Source organism: Ailuropoda melanoleuca, chromosome 6, assembly GCF_002007445.2.
Source record: "Ailuropoda melanoleuca isolate Jingjing chromosome 6, ASM200744v2, whole genome shotgun sequence".
Classification (NCBI taxonomy): Eukaryota; Metazoa; Chordata; class Mammalia; order Carnivora; family Ursidae; genus Ailuropoda; species Ailuropoda melanoleuca.
In genome coordinates, this window is record NC_048223.1 from 59893958 (window position 1) to 59910430 (window position 16473).

At 45.6% G+C, this 16473-nt stretch overlaps 1 protein-coding gene across 9 annotated transcripts in view; it reads left to right on the plus strand.

Moving 5' to 3' along the window:
- The window catches only part of SIPA1L2 (signal induced proliferation associated 1 like 2), a 240798-nt gene that overhangs the window by 138843 nt on the left and 85482 nt on the right, over positions 1-16473 (plus strand). For all 9 annotated transcript variants that reach the window (XM_019797353.2, XM_011222166.3, XM_011222167.3 and 6 more), the window contains 2 exons: positions 10361-10494; positions 12154-12342. In XM_019797353.2, coding sequence (XP_019652912.2) covers positions 10361-10494; positions 12154-12342 — 323 coding nt within the window. The remainder of the gene's footprint in view (positions 1-10360; positions 10495-12153; positions 12343-16473) is intronic.

Consider the following 16473-nt stretch of genomic DNA (forward strand, 5'->3'; position numbering starts at 1 on the left):
ATGCTGAGCCCAGGTGGCTGTGGGATGCTCTTTGGGACACTCTGGGTTCTCTGGCTCCCAAATCTCTGGCAAACTAACTCTGAAGAAAGCTTTATGCCCAACTCGTTTTTTTTCCCCCATGGGATTTTCTATAACAAGTCCAAAGAAAGAAATATGTAACTTTTAGAAATCCTCTGTAAAGGAGCTGAATTGGTTTTACAGGGCAGGTTTTGTAGCGTAGATGAAAAGCTAATCTTAGTACGACCGATTGTCTCCCTTCTGTCTGGTGCTGTAGGGGTTTCTGGTTCCATCATTCGCCTGTGATTTCCTTTCTTCTCTGTTTCTTATAAAAGGAATGTGCCAGAGAGAACTTTGATTTCTCATTCCCATCTTAGCTTTACAAGACTTCTGTGGTGTGGGCAGATTGGAATTCTTTTTGGAAAGATGGCAACTTCCCAGAGAAGAGTTTTTAGCTGCTTCCAGGTGGACCGGGCCTCCAACAAAAGCCATATCCTCGCCACGTTGTAGGATGTAATACCGGCCTTTGCAAGGTCCATTTCTGCCCCAAGATGCCGGCCTTGAAGCTTTGAGTGCCCCTTCCTTTGTCTGTGCCCGGCCCCAGGCTGCGCCATTGGTACCGCCTGAGAATGAACTCCTCTGTTGGATCTGCAGCACTTCCAAGAGTTCTTTCTAGAGCCTCTTTTCCCTAAGAATCTTCAAGTTCACATGTTTATGAACTACCCTTGACCAGCTCTATATAAGCTCACCTCTTTCTCCAGTAGTCTTTTATGTCATTAGTATTTTAACAAAGGAATAATATCTGTACATACATCTGCTAAATGAACAAATAAAAAGAAAGGATTCTTCTAGAAAGTGTGTAGTAACTCTCCCGATACCAATTTGCTGTTTGGTGGCTGGAGATTTACCTTTTTGCCAGGAGGGAGAAGTGCGCATGCGTTCTAATTGTGGTTGGAGGCCTTGGGCTGGGGGGTACAGGACAGCACAACTTCAGGTTAAGAGCCCAGACTGTTCTGAAGCCAGCCTCTTGGGTTCACGTCCCAAGTGAGTTTTTGCAAGTCCTTCAACTCCTTTGTGCCTCAGTTAATCATCTATAAAATGGGATCATAATAAAAATATCTCCCGTGAAGGGATTAGAACCAGTGCCTGTTACAAAGTATGCCTCCTCCTCCCCCAAGTGGTTCTTAAATAAATGTGTAAAACCTTTCTGTCTAAAAAGAAACTATTGTCCACACCACTGGTACAGCATTTAAAGGGGCAGCACTTTATTTTAATGGTTAAAAGATAAGGAGGGGAAAAGTAGAACCATCCGGCAGGGGGCCCCAGGGCAAGGTGTCTGGTGAAGTCTGCCACCCCATTCCAAACCCACTCACTTAAATTTCATGAATGTGACAGTTGTGGGCAGGCGTATACCTTTACATATCAAATGAACCCCATTGCTGAGCGATGCATGGCTGCATTTGCTCTGAATTTCATGCCTGGTGGCTTCTTTTTTTCTCCCCCCTTCTGGTTATATACAGTCACTGAAGAAAATTAATAGGGAGTTGGACACTATTAAATTCATACGGATGAACTGAGGACCACCGAACAATAGGACTGTTCTGGGATCCACATTCCTCCCGGAGCGGACATAATCGACTCCGCTCTTCACCTCTCTGCCTGCCAGCCTGGCCTCTGCGAACAGAGCTCCCATTGAGGCCCCACTGGCTCTGGGCAGAGAGGAGTTGCCCAGCTGCACGGGACACTCAGCCCTGTGGGTTATTGTGGTATCAGTTCCCTGTGGCCGGCGGTGGGAACCTCTCGGGCAGCGGGGAGGTCACGGCTCCCGCCTGTTGCCAAGTTTTAGGAACTTGAGGAGGACTGCATGTGATTTCCTCCTGTGGACACTTTGGCCTCAGAGTCTTTTTCGGTTATTAAGGAAGGAGGAACTCCTGTTCTTTTTATTTCCCTAGGAGTAGAGGGATTGATACTGTAATATTTCTGTGCTTCGCTAGGGAAACTTCCTTGCAGTTTGCTGTTGGTACAGAAAGTTACAAGTCAGAAGCTTTGGAGCATAAGGTCTCAGAGCACCTGGAAGCTTAGTGAAATCTACCTACCTTGTGTTTGTTCCAAGATTTCTTTCACTCTTTGCCCCATCTAAATAAAATGAAAAAGCTGGACCACTGCCCCCTTCTCAGTGAATTTTTTCTTGCTCTTAGTGTTCTCATCCTCCTTCCCACTCTGGTAGCAAACAACACTCAGAATTATGGGTTATCGAAGGAAGCCTTTGACAGCTGCCTTTTTTCTCCAGTTTCTCCCTTTTTTATTCAAGGTTTTCCTAAAACGGTGTCTCCCAAGATACTGTCCTTATGTTCAGGACAGATTTGTTGGCTCATCTGTAAGTTGTGTTCATTTTACCATGCACGCATTAATTGATTTTTAGAATTCAAACTTTCCATGACTCTCATCACCCTTTGCATGAGAGAGTCCTAGAACCAGCCCACCTAGGGCATGCATCCTCCCTATCACCCCAGATCATGACCTCGAGTGAGTCATCTAGCTTCAGGAATATTATCTGTAAAATGGGGATACCTCCTCAAAAGTAGGGAGGAGGAAATGAGTTCATTTATGTCAGGTATAGTAAATCTTGTTATTTTCACTGTAACGCCTCAGGTTTTCAAGCTTAGCTCATACTTTGGTCAAAGGAGCCTTCATGTAGCAAAAATACATCCTTTTCTGCATCATGGTAAATTCAGTAATTTAATCCCTGAAACATGACCAGGGAGCTTGAGGTTTCTTGAAATTATCTAATGACTCTTCATGTTTTTATCTGCAAAAGTAGGCCCCATTGTTCTATTCACTCATCCATCCATCCATCTATCCATTGTCCCTTGTTGACTTTTTTTCTCTGTAAGTCTCAGAGAGCTCTGAACAGGGGAGCTGATCTAAAATTCAGACACACAGTTTGTTGTTTGGAGGGAAAGGTGAAAGAAGATACATCGAAGGTGGGAATTTAGACAGCAGCCACCTGCAGCCCTGGACGTAACCTGGGTAGGCAGTGAGCCAACAGTTAAGTGATCAGCTTGCTGTTGAAAGAACAAAGGCATGTTAAACTATGTTTTATGGAAAGACAGCAAGAAAGCTTCTGCTGTGAGTGTTTAACGGAGTGAAGGGCTGTGGGGCCAAGATCTACAGCCTCCCCTGGCTTTGGAGGACTTGTTAATGGTGCTGTGGGCCGTGCAGGGCTAACCCTTGAGAAATTGTAAGGTCTCAGAGACCTGTGGGCACTGCTTTTATGGATCTGACCTCGGGAGGCCCCGCAGAGTTGGAATCCTCACCTGGTCAATTCATTAGTGACGAACCTGGTAAGCATCCCTTCCAAGATACTGCAGCACCTGGAAACAGCCTTTGGGCCAGGGTCGCAGGTGGCCCCTGTCCATTTATTTATTTATTTATTTATTTAAAGTCTTTTGAGTTAGATTTTTTTCTTTTTCTGACTAGCCAAAGCACAGAGATCGATGCCCCGAATCTCATTTCCTACACTGCCATCTTGTTAACCGATTTTTTTTTATCTTGCCCTGTTGTATTTGCATGATATGTGGATTTTCATTCAGCTTCTCCAGTCTTTCCACTGCTTCCATTCTGCCAAGGAAGGATTTTATTTGATGTACTCTTAAAGCAATTTTATGGAAATCATGTGCTTGGGATATAGACAGGCTCCCGTGGGTGAGGGGCACCTGCTCACTGTCCTCTGCCCACAGCTGGGAAGGCTCACATGGTACAGATGAGCAAGCTAAGCCATGCCGGGGTGGGGTGGGGCCCAGAGTGTCATTTAAAAGGGTCACCTTGGCTCCCTCCTGGAGACTTTGGAGTCTACCCTGTTCTTCATGGTATGTGCAAGCTATACGCTATGCATGTTACGTTGTGCAGCAGAAGATTGTGATTTCTTTCGAGACCCATCCAGCTAACCTGCTCTATTCCCTGGCTAACTGAAAGCATGACAAGAGCCCTTAAAGAACAGCTAGGGGGCCTCGGAGCTGGCATGTCCAAAGGTGTGATGATTTTAAGTGGCAGGAACGTCATCTCTTGGCTTGCCTTCAGAGAGTGTGTCTGTGTGAAATGGGGACGGAAAAATTGAAAACAAGTGTGGGGAGGCAGACAGAAAAGAAAAAAGGTTCTTTCATTAATCTTCAGTGGAAAAGGGAATATGCAAATTTTGAATTCTCCCAGTTTAAAAAAATATATATGGTTTCTGATAGAAATCATTCAGTAGGGGCGCCTGGGTGGCACAGTGGGGCGCCTGGGTGGCTCAGTCGTTAAGTGTCTGCCTTCGGCTCAGGGCGTGATCCCAGGGTTCTGAGATCTAGCCCCACATCAGGCTTCTCCACTAGGAGCCTGCTTCTTCCTCTCCCACTCCCCCTGCTTGTGTTCCCTCTCTTGCTGGCTGTCTCTGTCAAATAAATAAATAACATCTTTAAGAAAAAAAAAAAAAAGAAACCCTTCAGTAAAATATATGCACCGCATTCTTTAAAAGACCACCATGAATGGGAGGTAGCCCCTCTAGGTGATTATAGATCGGCATTTTGACATTTTAAGTGTCAATCATCTTCAGGCTGACCCTTGAACTTTGTAGGCTATTGGGCTCAAAGTCAAAATGCCCCATGATGCTTTTTATTTTATGTTCAGTCCTTTTTGTTGGTGATTTAGGTTTTCGTCAGTAACATTCGTGTCTTCAGTTTTAATTACCTCTCTGAGATTAAGGACGATAAGTGTGATGCATATATTTGGGGGGCAGGCAGGCGGGAGCTGGTACTGAGGTTACGAAAGGTTATGTAATTCACCCAAGGTTCAACAGGTGATAAGTTAGCATAGCCCAGGTTCAGAAACCAGTAATCAGGCTTATTAGAATTGTAGGCATTTAAGAGTACATGAGTTTGGGACTGCTAGTTCAGTGTGACAAATTGGAGACACATGTTATCTCTCCCTCTTCCAAAACACTGCTAAAAATAATAGTGAAGGAATAACAAAGGGCATAAAGCCACAAAGGAATAAAGAGAACTAGAGAGGAGCAGTGAAAGGCAAGGTATGCCAAAGCTGACAGAAGAACCAGACCAGTTTTGCAGATGGGAAAACGCCACCCCTCCAGCATTGGGAGCAGTGGGGGGGAATGGCAGGGACAGGCCATCAGGAAGCTAGTTCATGTACCGCAGAACGAGGTACCTCGGAAGAAGAGCTGGGGGCGGGGGTGAGAGCAGGGGGCCACTTCAATATGTTTAAAAAGCTGGGTTTTCTCTCCTCTCCCTTATTGCCCATTTACTACTTATCCCCACCCGGGGGGAAAGCTGAAGATTTATTCTGGAGAAGTTGAACATCTGCACAGCTAAGGGCAGGACTAGGGCGCTTAAGTAGAGAGTAAGGAGTAAGTGAAAATCAACACAGTGAGATGCCCAACCCTGTATCCTTATTTGGACTAAATGCCTCCAGACAGGAGAATGGGAGAACCTTCCCTGGAGCCATGGATGGGCTCGAGAACAAAAGACCTCCCTATACTAATAGCTGGGGTTCCCCCAATAGAGCAGTTGGGGCCCCACCTGATCAAAGCAATACAAAGTGGACTGTAAAGCAAGATGAGTCACTATAGATGAACAGAGGTATTTCATAATGATAAAAGGGTCAGTTCCAAGCACCAAAATTGGAGCTTCAGAACATGTAAAAGAAAAAACAAAAACAAACACAGGTCAAACTAAAAGGAGACATGATCACATCTCCCATCTGAATTCTCTATATTAGAAACATACAAACAAAAATGGAAAACTTTGGAAATATACTATTTATATTACCTTAAAACATCAAGGACCTGCACTGAATCCAAAGAAAGACATGAATGAATGACAGAGAACTACAAAACATCACCAAAACCAAGTACAACCCTTCAAAGTGGAGGGGACACGTTGTGGTTGTGGGTGAGAACACTCAGCATGTAAGAGCATTCGAGGAAGTGTTTTGTGGGAACAGAATTAAGAGTGAGGAAAAATGGATCAGAGCAAGGAGAGCAGCTTCGTAAAACTATGTGCATATGAATATGTTGAAATAGGGTAGTCGGGTTTTGTGACATTTGCTTTGCGTATGTGGCATTTTTCTTCTGGATTGTTGGTTCTCTAGTGGATATTAGCGGTGTTTCCGTGCTACCTCATACTTAGTCTGTCACAGAACTTAGAATGCATAACTGGAGTCGGTTTCCGATAGCGTCAGCCCCACAGGACTAGAACTTGGTGAAGCAGGCACTATGTCTCGCTCGTCGTTGTATCCCTTGTACTTACCAGTGACTGGCCATCGCTGGGATGTGCCCGTGCTTGATATTAGAGTGAATGAATTCAAATGAGTGGAGTGTGTGTGGTGGACTGAGTACTGGCCCCCAGGGGTACGCAGGTCCTAATCCCCGGGCCCTGTGTATTTTACCTTATATGGCAAACGCAGCTTTCCAGATACGATAAATGAAGGATTTTGAGACAAGGAGACCATGCTGGATTCTCTGGGTGGAACCCCAGTGCCATCCCAAGTGTTCATGGAAGAGGCAGGCAGGCAGAGGGAGATCGGACCGAGAAGACTGCAGTGTGGCCACTGACGCAGGATCTAGGGCTGGATTCGAAGATAGAGGAAGAGGCCCCGTGAGCCAAGGAATTCACGGAATACAGCTCTAGAAGCTGAAAGAGGCAAGGAAAGAGATTCTTCCCTAGAGCCTCCTAAGGGAATGCAATCCAGACAGCATCTTGACTGTGGCCTTCCTACCTCCAGAGCTGGGAGTTTCGAGCCCCCCCCCGGCTTGTGGCAGTTTGTTGTAGAAGCAGTAGGACTGTTCTAGTAGGTGTTACCAGTTCTCAGTTTTGTAAGCATATTAAGAAACCACATCGCCTCTCTCATAAGGGCAGTACCTTCTACATTTCTGGTCCCAAGACCTTTCACACTGCCTTCTGCAGTCGCCAGCAGGAATCGAGCTGCCTCCTAGTTTTTATTTTGATGGTACTGCGTGAGGCTCAGAAGACCATTACTTTTGAGCAGCACCAAGGGAGCCTAATTCAAGCACAGTTCGTTAAGCACTTATCATTTATTAGGCCCTATCATATCAGGCCTTGAGGATATAAGAGTTGAAGGACTCAGCCTTGTCTGGAGGTGAGGCAAATAGTTTCAGTGGAAGCGATGTTTGGGTTGAATCTTAAAGGATGCGTGAGAATGTCAAGCACAGAAAAGCGAAGGATACGCCAGGCCGGGGGGGGGGGTGGGTAAATGCATGAGGTAGGGGAGTTATGGGGGAGCCGTCTGTAGAGAGTTTGGGGTAATGTCACTGAGGAACTTCCTGGAGAAGATGGGTGGGTGGATGGAAGGACAGACTGATGTTCGGACAGATCGAAAGACAGAGACAGAGTCAGAACAGATAGCCGTGGGCTGACGGTAGAGCCTTGGGACACGTCTAGGTTACAAGGCGAGGCCAGAGGGGCAGCCCCAAAGCAGACACCGAAGGAGAGCCCTGGAGGTGGCTCATGCAGAAAGGACACCCCCAGAAGCCGACAGTGCCCCACGCGGCAGACAGGCCTGCCAAGCCAGAGCCCAAGTATGGGGTAGAGGTAGTGTGAGAAAATGGGGGAGAGAGCTAATACTCGAGGAGCAGGTATTCTCCTCACCGAGGGGTGGTGGGGGTGGACGGATGGTCCTCGGGGCTGGGGGAGCGTTCGTGACTCCTGTCTTGCCAGAGACCCATCTGCTTGCCAGGCCCACTGGCTCTTCCTCTCATCGACCTTTTCCTCCCCAATTTTTAAAAATGAAGGTACACTTTACCTACAGTGAAATTCACCCTTTTTAAAGTGTCGAATTCTAAGAGTTTTGACAAATGAATATGGTGCGTAACCATTAGCACCATCGAGATGCAGGATAGCTCCCTCAGCCCAGAAAATTCTCATGTGTCCCCTGTGGGCAGCCCCCCCTGCCACCAGCCCCTGGCCGACCCCCGTCTGCTGTGCCTACAGCACCTGATGATATGGGAGCAGCGCTCGCTCTAGGATTTTTAGTTGTCAGATGTGAGAATGAGTGATTCAGTGCCCGTGATCTGGACTCTCGATTTCACCACAAGAAAGGGTTTTGATGACTCAGTCGCTCTTTTTCTCCCTAAAATAATTCGAAGCCCACCGGATTCATGTCAGTAGGGTTCGTCAAATGCCTAATAGAGAATCCATTTGAGCATTTTTGCAGGTAACTTGTCAAAATGGGTTCTAAGAAGGCAGCTTTTGCCTGATGATGACTGGTCGTGTTTTCGTGCACTTTCTGAATGTTTTCCTTCACTCATCTGCCTTAGAAAGAGATGAAGAGGAAAGTTCTTGTCAGAACAAACTGCAGCTAAAAAAATTCTTAACTCATTTAAGTTTAAAGATGCATTTTCCACAGAACCTAGTATAATGCCGTGGGTCTAATAGTCACTAACGCCACCTTCAATGAAATGATAATGTACGACATTTAACTTTTAGTCTCTGTTTTCATTGAATATTTTTAAACTGTTGATTAAAACCCAAATAACTGCTTCTGGGTCAATTCTCCCCAAACCCCTGCATTTTTTACAATGTGTTTTTGGTTTCACTGGAGTTGTTCTTGCCTGTTAACAGTTAACCTGGCTGTTAATTGGCATATAATTTACCCAGGGGACCTGTTACCCATCAAACACAAAGGCTTGTTTCCTGTTGTGTAAGCCCAGGACTATAGTAAGTCAGTAACTCACCTCCAGCCCCAAAATAGTGCACTTACTGCTTGTAGCCAGGACTCTGAAGAGAAATAATGACAGTGTTAATCTCATTTGGTTGTATGAGGTAAAGAAGTAAATGATTGTGGAAGTAAGAAGAAAAGAAGTAAAAGACTTTTCAAGACCTAGCCAATAGTCATCATTGGCTTTGGGTAATGTGTGCCCTGGCTGATGGCAGGTGCTGTTTTCATCCCGGTTTCTTCTTTCTCAATAACGTTTCTTTTTCCTTCCACAGTTAATGTGGCAGAAAATGTTAGCATAACTGAAAGACTTCAGAATACCTGCAGTTTTCTTCAAGCTTATAAATATCTGATTCATTATATATTTTTTTAAACTAAAAATGAAGAGTCAGGAAAGATGGGCCCAAACTTTGAAGGTGACAGTCAAAAGGGATGAGTCTGGTTCTGCATAGAGGGTGAAAAAAAAATCACTGTTACAAGTATGCACCTGGGGACCTGACCTGGTAGCAGTTCATTGATAAGAAAATGAGCACCACCTGCGGGTTTGCATTTCCCACCTGCTCCACATGGATCCTTGGTGTGATGGGGCTGCTAAAAATACCTAAGCTGCGGGAATAAACAAACATTCAGGTAATCGGTCCCCCTATTTCATATGGGGACATATGAAACAGGCCACATCTGAGTGTTAAGTTTGGGTCCTTTCAGAAGATGACACTTAAAAAGTTAGTGTTTTGACTTCTTTCAGCAGACAGAGGAACTTTTGTCCCACAGTCCAGAAGCGATTGCTCACGGAGTAGTGAGCTTCCCGCCCGTGGCAGAGCTCAGGCTCATATGTTAGCTTCACAAACGGGAATCTGTCCTGGATTGTGACCCCACCGCGAAACGCTGCCTGGCACGTACTGTTGAATGTGTGGTGAGACTCCCGACCATCCCTCGGAGCGTGTGCTTGGGGATTCCTGTGCCAGATAGACAAGAGGGTCCCCAAAATCTGTTCCTGCAGTGAGACCGTACGGATTAGAACCCTGCAGGCCCAGTGATTTTATGTGACAGTCACGATTAGCTGAGAACAGAGTAAACCAAGTTATAGAATCAGTAGATACAGTTTGACCTCAGCAACTAATGACCTTTTATGTCTTTTCTGTCTGTTGTAACATTTCGCATTAGATGGCTAAGTACTTTAGTGACATCGTAATGAAAGAGTGAGCTTTGCACCGGACAGGGCGCCAGGATTACCTGGCTAATCCGAGTGCCCACATTCGGTCAGAGGAGGTGACCTTCCCAGGTGGAGGGAAGCCATTCAGTGGTCTTCAAGTAGCTAGATTCTTCACTGGACAGTTTCTGGGAATGGTAGCACACTCTTTCCCAGGATGCTCTTCAATGGTGGCAGGGGGCAGGGGAGGGCTGCTGCTGCCCGTGAGCTGGGGACGAGCCCAATGAGAGGAGGAAGTAACGGAAGAGGAGATGTACGAGTACATCTGATTTGGAAACAAAACACTTTGATCAAACACAGTTGGGGAATTGTGTACCCAGACCCATGCAGTATTTTTTTTTTTTTCAGAGATTAGACACACACTCAGAAAAGATACCCATCCGGTCCTTTGTTCCTTTCTTTTGATGCCCCCGCTGTCTCCTGTTACAGAGCACCAGAACTACTTTGGAATAGATGAGAACCTTGGCCCGGTGGCCGTCAGCATCCGGAGGGAGAAGGTGGAAGACACCAAGGAGAAAGAGGGGTCCCAGTTCAACTACCGAGTGGCCTTCAGGACAAGTGAGGTAATGGCTGCCTTGTGTCCTTGCTGTCCTGGGCTGAAGCCTGTGACGTTACTGCACTAGATTGTTTCAGATAAGGTTTAATGTTACTGATTATAGTATTTAAGATCACTGAAAAAGCCTACAGTATTTTATTCCCAATAAAATTTTGAAAACCTGTCACAGATGTTAAGGGGCAATGAATTTACTTCCCGCTTACATGATAGAAAGGATAAAATGGTAAGAATGCAAGGTTTGGGGGCTCAGAGAGGACACGTACGAACTGGACCATTCATGTCGGAACTGACATCTAATGCAGGAAATCAGATGGTCTGCAGTGGGGGAGCGTGGCAGGCTGTCTCTGCACAGTGCATTACATCGATGCCCCAGCCTGGTGCCTCGCTAGCCTTGCTTTGAGTAAAAAGTGGGATTGTTGTACAAAGGGTACAATAGGTAAATAAAGCCAAATGGGCAGAGATGCTGATTACAAAGAAGGAGATCTGGCCTGCATTTCAGGCTTTATTCTCTTGACCTGTTGTGATTGGGGGGGTGTATTTGGCAAGTATTCCAGCACGCATATTTCAGTTGGCTCCTTCCAGATCAGAGAGACGAAAGAGAGCTCTCTCTGGTCACCTGCGTGTGCATGAGCCTGTGCTAGTCCCCTGCGTGTGCACGTGCGTGGCTTGCCAGGTGCCCCAGTGATTTGGGTTCTGTGCTGGGTAAATGGAGACAGAGCCCCTCTCTTGTAGTGACGTATTTTAAGTCACGGCCTGTGCTGTCCAATTCAGTAGCCGTTGGCCACATGCGACTATTTAAAGTGATTAAATGAAATTCAAAATGCAGTTCCTCAGTCATGCTGGTCACACGTCAAGAGCCCAGTAACCACATGGAGTCAGTGGGTCCTGTATCAGCCAGTGCAGAGAGAGAGCGTGCTCATTGCTGCCCAAGCCGCTGCTGGGCAGTGGTGTTCTAGACCGCGATGCACGTGGCAGACATCGCTGCTACAACCCTCACTTGTCCGCTCATAGTTCTCTTCCCAGAGTCGGAGTGGGGCGAGTCAGAGCTAGGTCCCTTGATTCGCAGTGCTGGGATTTCCTCTCTGGGGCAGGTGTCAGAATGGCTATCGAGTGCCTTCATCACACATTTGAGGACATAGCAGTCACGAGGGAGAATCTGTAGTAAGTAATCTGAGCGCTGAATCACCCTGCCCGTGGGTGTCAGTGGCTACCCCCATTCAGCTTCACGACTCATCAGTAGTGGAAAGGGAAATAGGAGAAGAGAAAGGAATGGAACAAAAGTTGGTGTGCAACATAGGGCAATAGGAAAAGAGAAGGGAGGGGTGGCAGGGAGGTGCAGGGGGCCAGGCCCAGGCCCAGGTTGGCTCTGGGAGCTGCAGGAACATCATTGCTCCGCCCGGCTCCCCTCATTCTCCAGGCAGCTTCCTGACTACTTCAACCTCTCCTGGTTTATCCCTGAGCCCCGTGCCCTTTTGTTGTGTAAAGACTCTGAGTGTTGATTTCGCTTCCATCCTTGGAGAGCTATAGTCACTTTTGCCCCATGCAGAAAGGAGAATGACTTTTCTCCCTCTGGAAGGCAACTGAAAAATCAAGCTTTCAAGAAGTAACTGGGAGTAAACATGAACTCTTCTGTGATGTTCTGGAATCTTCTGTTCTGCCCCTGCAGCTGACAACCCTGCGAGGAGCAATTCTAGAAGACGCCATACCCTCTACCGCCAGGCACGGTACCGCACGGGGACTACCTCTCAAAGAAGTTCTGGAGTATGTCATTCCAGAGCTGAGCATTCAGTGCCTGAGACAGGCTTCGAATTCACCCAAGGTCTCGGAGCAACTACTCAAACTTGATGAACAAGGGGTGTGTACAATGTCTGATGCTCCGTTTGGGTATGAGCATGTGTCTGTGTTTCTAAATGTTTTAGACTTTTCCCATCCATCTTTCTTTTTAGATCATTTATTTTTAATGCCTTGAAGCCTTTTCCCCCCCTCTGTTGTTCCTAAGAAACATGATGGCTTTCTAGTGCAAGACTTCTCCTGCTGAGTAGTGACCTGTATTGTTTTTACCAAGGTTTTGGTGCATCCCAGCTAACAAATACACATCTGATTCATGATTATTAGGGATCGGTGGTATTTTTTCCAGGGTTTAAAAAACTCACATTGGGCCTTTCCCTGAGCTAACATTTATTCTTGTCCACTGTATGTGAGGCATTGATGCTAACAGGTGGAAATGGACAACATACATTGGGGAGACTGAGGCTAAGAAGTCGTCCCTCACCCCGGGGGGAACAGTAAGACCAAGAGCACAAAGACCTCTGCAGGGAAGAATATGGTAGTGGATTGTGGGGAGGTTTAAAGGCAGTGCTTTTGGGAAAAGAAGAAATAACATCTGCTGGTGCACGTCCTGAAGGAGGCGGCATTGTAACTGGAACTTGGGTAGAATTTCAGGAGGGGGATGGGAGCAGTTGGCTACCTTAGTAACTATGATGAGTTTCTTTGTAAGACAAGGGAATTTCTATGAAAAAATGTTCAAAATCATTAGCCATCAGGGAAATTCAAATCAAAACCACACTGCGATACCACCTTATGCCAGTTAGAATGGCAAAGATAGACAAGGCAAGAAACAACAATTGTTGGAGAGGATGTGGAGAAAGGGGATCCCTCTTACACTGTTGGTGGGAATGCAAGTTGGTACAGCCACTTTGGAAAACAGTGTGGAGGTCCCTCAAAAAGTTAAAAATAGAGCTACCCTATGACCCAGCCATTGCACTACTGGGTATTTACCCCAAAGATACAGATGTAGTGAAGAGAAGGGCCATATGCACCCCGATGTTCATAGCAGCATTGTGCACAATAGCTAAATCATGGAAGGAGCTGAGATGCCCTTCAACAGATGACTAGATTAAGAAGATGTGGTCCATATATGCTATGGAATATTACTCAGCCATCAGAAAGAACGATTTCTCAACATTTGCAGCAACATGGACAGGACTGGAGGAGATTATGCTAAGTGAAATAAGCCAAGCAGAGAAAGGCAGTTATATGGCTTCACTCATTTGTGGAACATAAGGTGTAGCAAGGAGATTGGTAGGAGAAGAAAGGGAAGAAGGAAGGGGGGTAAACAGAAGGGGGAATGAACCATGAGAGACTATGGACTCTGGGAAACAAACTGAGGGCTTCAGAGGGGAGGGGAGTGGGGGATTGGGATAGGCCGGTGATGGGTATTAAGGAGGGCACGTAATGCATGGTGCACTGGGTGTTATACGCAAATAATGAATCATGGAACTTTACATCAAAAACTAATGATGTACTGTATGGTGACTAATATAATAAAAAATAAATAAAAAAAATAAAACTACAAAAAAATAATAAAAGTAAAAAAAAAAAAGACAAGGGCATGTCTAGGGAAGTATGTTGAAGCTAGAGCATGCAAGACCTTGAAAGCTAGGCTAAGGAATTTGCATGTGATTCAGGAGGCAGTAGGAAGCCACTGAAGCTTTTTGGTAGGACAAGACACGATCAGATCTGTATTCTAGAAAGATGATCCTGCTCGAGGGGAATGAGACAGGCTGGTGAAGATAAAGACTGATGATGGCCTGGGGTTCAATTATGGACTGTTGACATTGTCAGGAGAGAAGTAATGATGGACAGGATAGGGACGGTGGCCCAGACAATGGAAATTTTTAAATGAAGATACAAGGTAACTCGTAGTGGGGAAACTGAGAAGTAGGCACCCCAGTGTATGCAACTTATTTCAAATGAGTGAATTTCTTTTAGAACCCAAAAAGACAGTAGTGATGTATATTTCCAGAATTTTCAAAGGAAAATTCCTTTGCCTATTTTAGAGAGAATAGGAGGCATTTCTTGGTTGATCCAGTAACACCAATGTGGTATATTGATGGCGTATTTGATACTCAGATGGCTGGAATTCTAAAAGTGGTGAAATGGTAATTTGTCTAAGAAATTAACACTGCGTGATTAGCCAAAGGAAGCAGGCACTGTGACATTCAGAGTGAATAATCCTGAGGTCTGTCTGTCTCAAGAAGGAAGGCTGACAGATTAAAAACAAAACTAAACCAAACCAAAACTCTCCCCTAGAGCAGTTGACCTGTAAGACTGTGTGATATCCAGGATAGTTGGAACATGATCGTGACTGGTAAAGTGTGCGGAATGTACGAGATGTCCGTGAAGCAGGTGAGGAAAACGTGTTATCAGCGAGAGGTAGGAAGGACGTGTCGGTGTTGGTCCAAATACTCCAGGTGCAAGCAAGCTTGATGAGAAGAACAGCATTTATCTTCATATCTTATTGTCATGTTTATTTTTATGATATTTCTGGTCCCGGGAGAATGTGGTATTTCTCTGTCCCTTTAGGCTTCCTGTAAAATCTATCACTGTACTGGCTGCAGAGCACGGTGGATGAGGTAGCTGGTCCCCTCAGGCTGCTGTAGAAAATCCCACAGATGGCCCCTGGTCCACAGGCCTGAATCCCAAAGTCCTCCGAGCCCCGAAAGACATCATGACAGCTACCGTTGACCGTCTCCTCACGAAACTCTGTCGAGCAGAGTAGGTCCAGAAGCTATGCCAGCCAATTGGTTTTTTCTTTCTGTTTTTTTTTAATGAAGAGTTTAAGTGCTTTTAAATGAACACCTTTTTGTAGTCCGATGTCAAAATTAATGCATTGAAAATTGGGTTCTGCTTTTAAGCAAACCAATGCATTGTTTAGTTCTAATTGAATTTCGTGTGGTTTTCCACACAGTGTTTGTTTGACTTTGGTGTACTTTCCTAATGGTGTGCAGCGTGGCCTTGTCACTTGCCCACACCTCTTGATGGTGTCTGATCCCCATATTACATGAGGAAGAGATACTCTTTATTTTCATCCCTAAGAGAGATTGGACGGCTTTTTTAAAAATTGTTTTAACATCCTACTTTTTACAAGATCCTTAAAAGTTGCCACTAACCTTTTAGAGTGTTTGAGAGTTCATTCCAGGTAGTGCCCTTTTGATTCACCTTCTTAATAGTAAATCTGCACAGGAATGGGATGGGCCAGGTTTGGGGGTACTGTTCTTAGGGGGTTTGAATCTTGAAAAGGTACTGAAGGGATATATTGCCGTGTGCTGCTTCCCTGGGGTTTTAGCTGCCCTGGTCCGACCCGGTCACTGAGTGCGTCTGCTGTGTTCAAGAAGGACATAGGTTTGTAGCAGGGGTTCATTAAATGTTCAGATCATGCGTCCCATTCTCTTATTTTCATGAAGATGTTTTGAGCAGAATGACTCCCCTAAATGCAGAACGACAAGGAAAGTAATTATTAAGCGAGACTCTGAAACTTTTGTCACTGTATCTACATAAATTCACCTCTCAACCTCTCAAATCTCATTTTTCCTGTTTAAAGACTTTCCTAATTTATATCACAGGTGACTTTATACAGTTATATAGGTTGACATTTAAAAAAATCAGATTTATTATGGCCGCTCAGTATCTGAGAATATCATGGCGTCTTTAGCAGAATGATTAATTTGTTCTCAGGCCAGCTCTCCTCGTGTCCCCCTCACCCTAGATACATGTTTACGGGCACACCAGGCTTGCTTCCGGCGAAGTCACACAGGTCTACAGAGATGATTTAAATAAATGAGACTGCATGCTTGCCAGGAGTAGACTGAGTCCAGAGAAAGCACTAGAAGGAAGGGCTTCCCTGCACACTCCAGTTTATTTGCAAGGCATTTCTGAGGCTTTGTTGTTTTTGTCACCTTCATTTAAATTTCCTTATCAATGAGGACAAGGCTTCTGCCCCTGGGAATGGAGCAGTCAATTGTCATCCTGTCCCAGGTAGCCAAAGAGACCTTGTGTGCTGGATTGTCTGTGCGGCCTGTCTGTAGGTCCAGCTCTCAGCACTGATGCGGTATGCAATTTTGACAAGCGAGTATTTCTGGTTTCTGACAGTACTGATGCCTGAGAGCCAACTGAGCTCCCCCCATGGCTGTGGGACTGGCTGTAG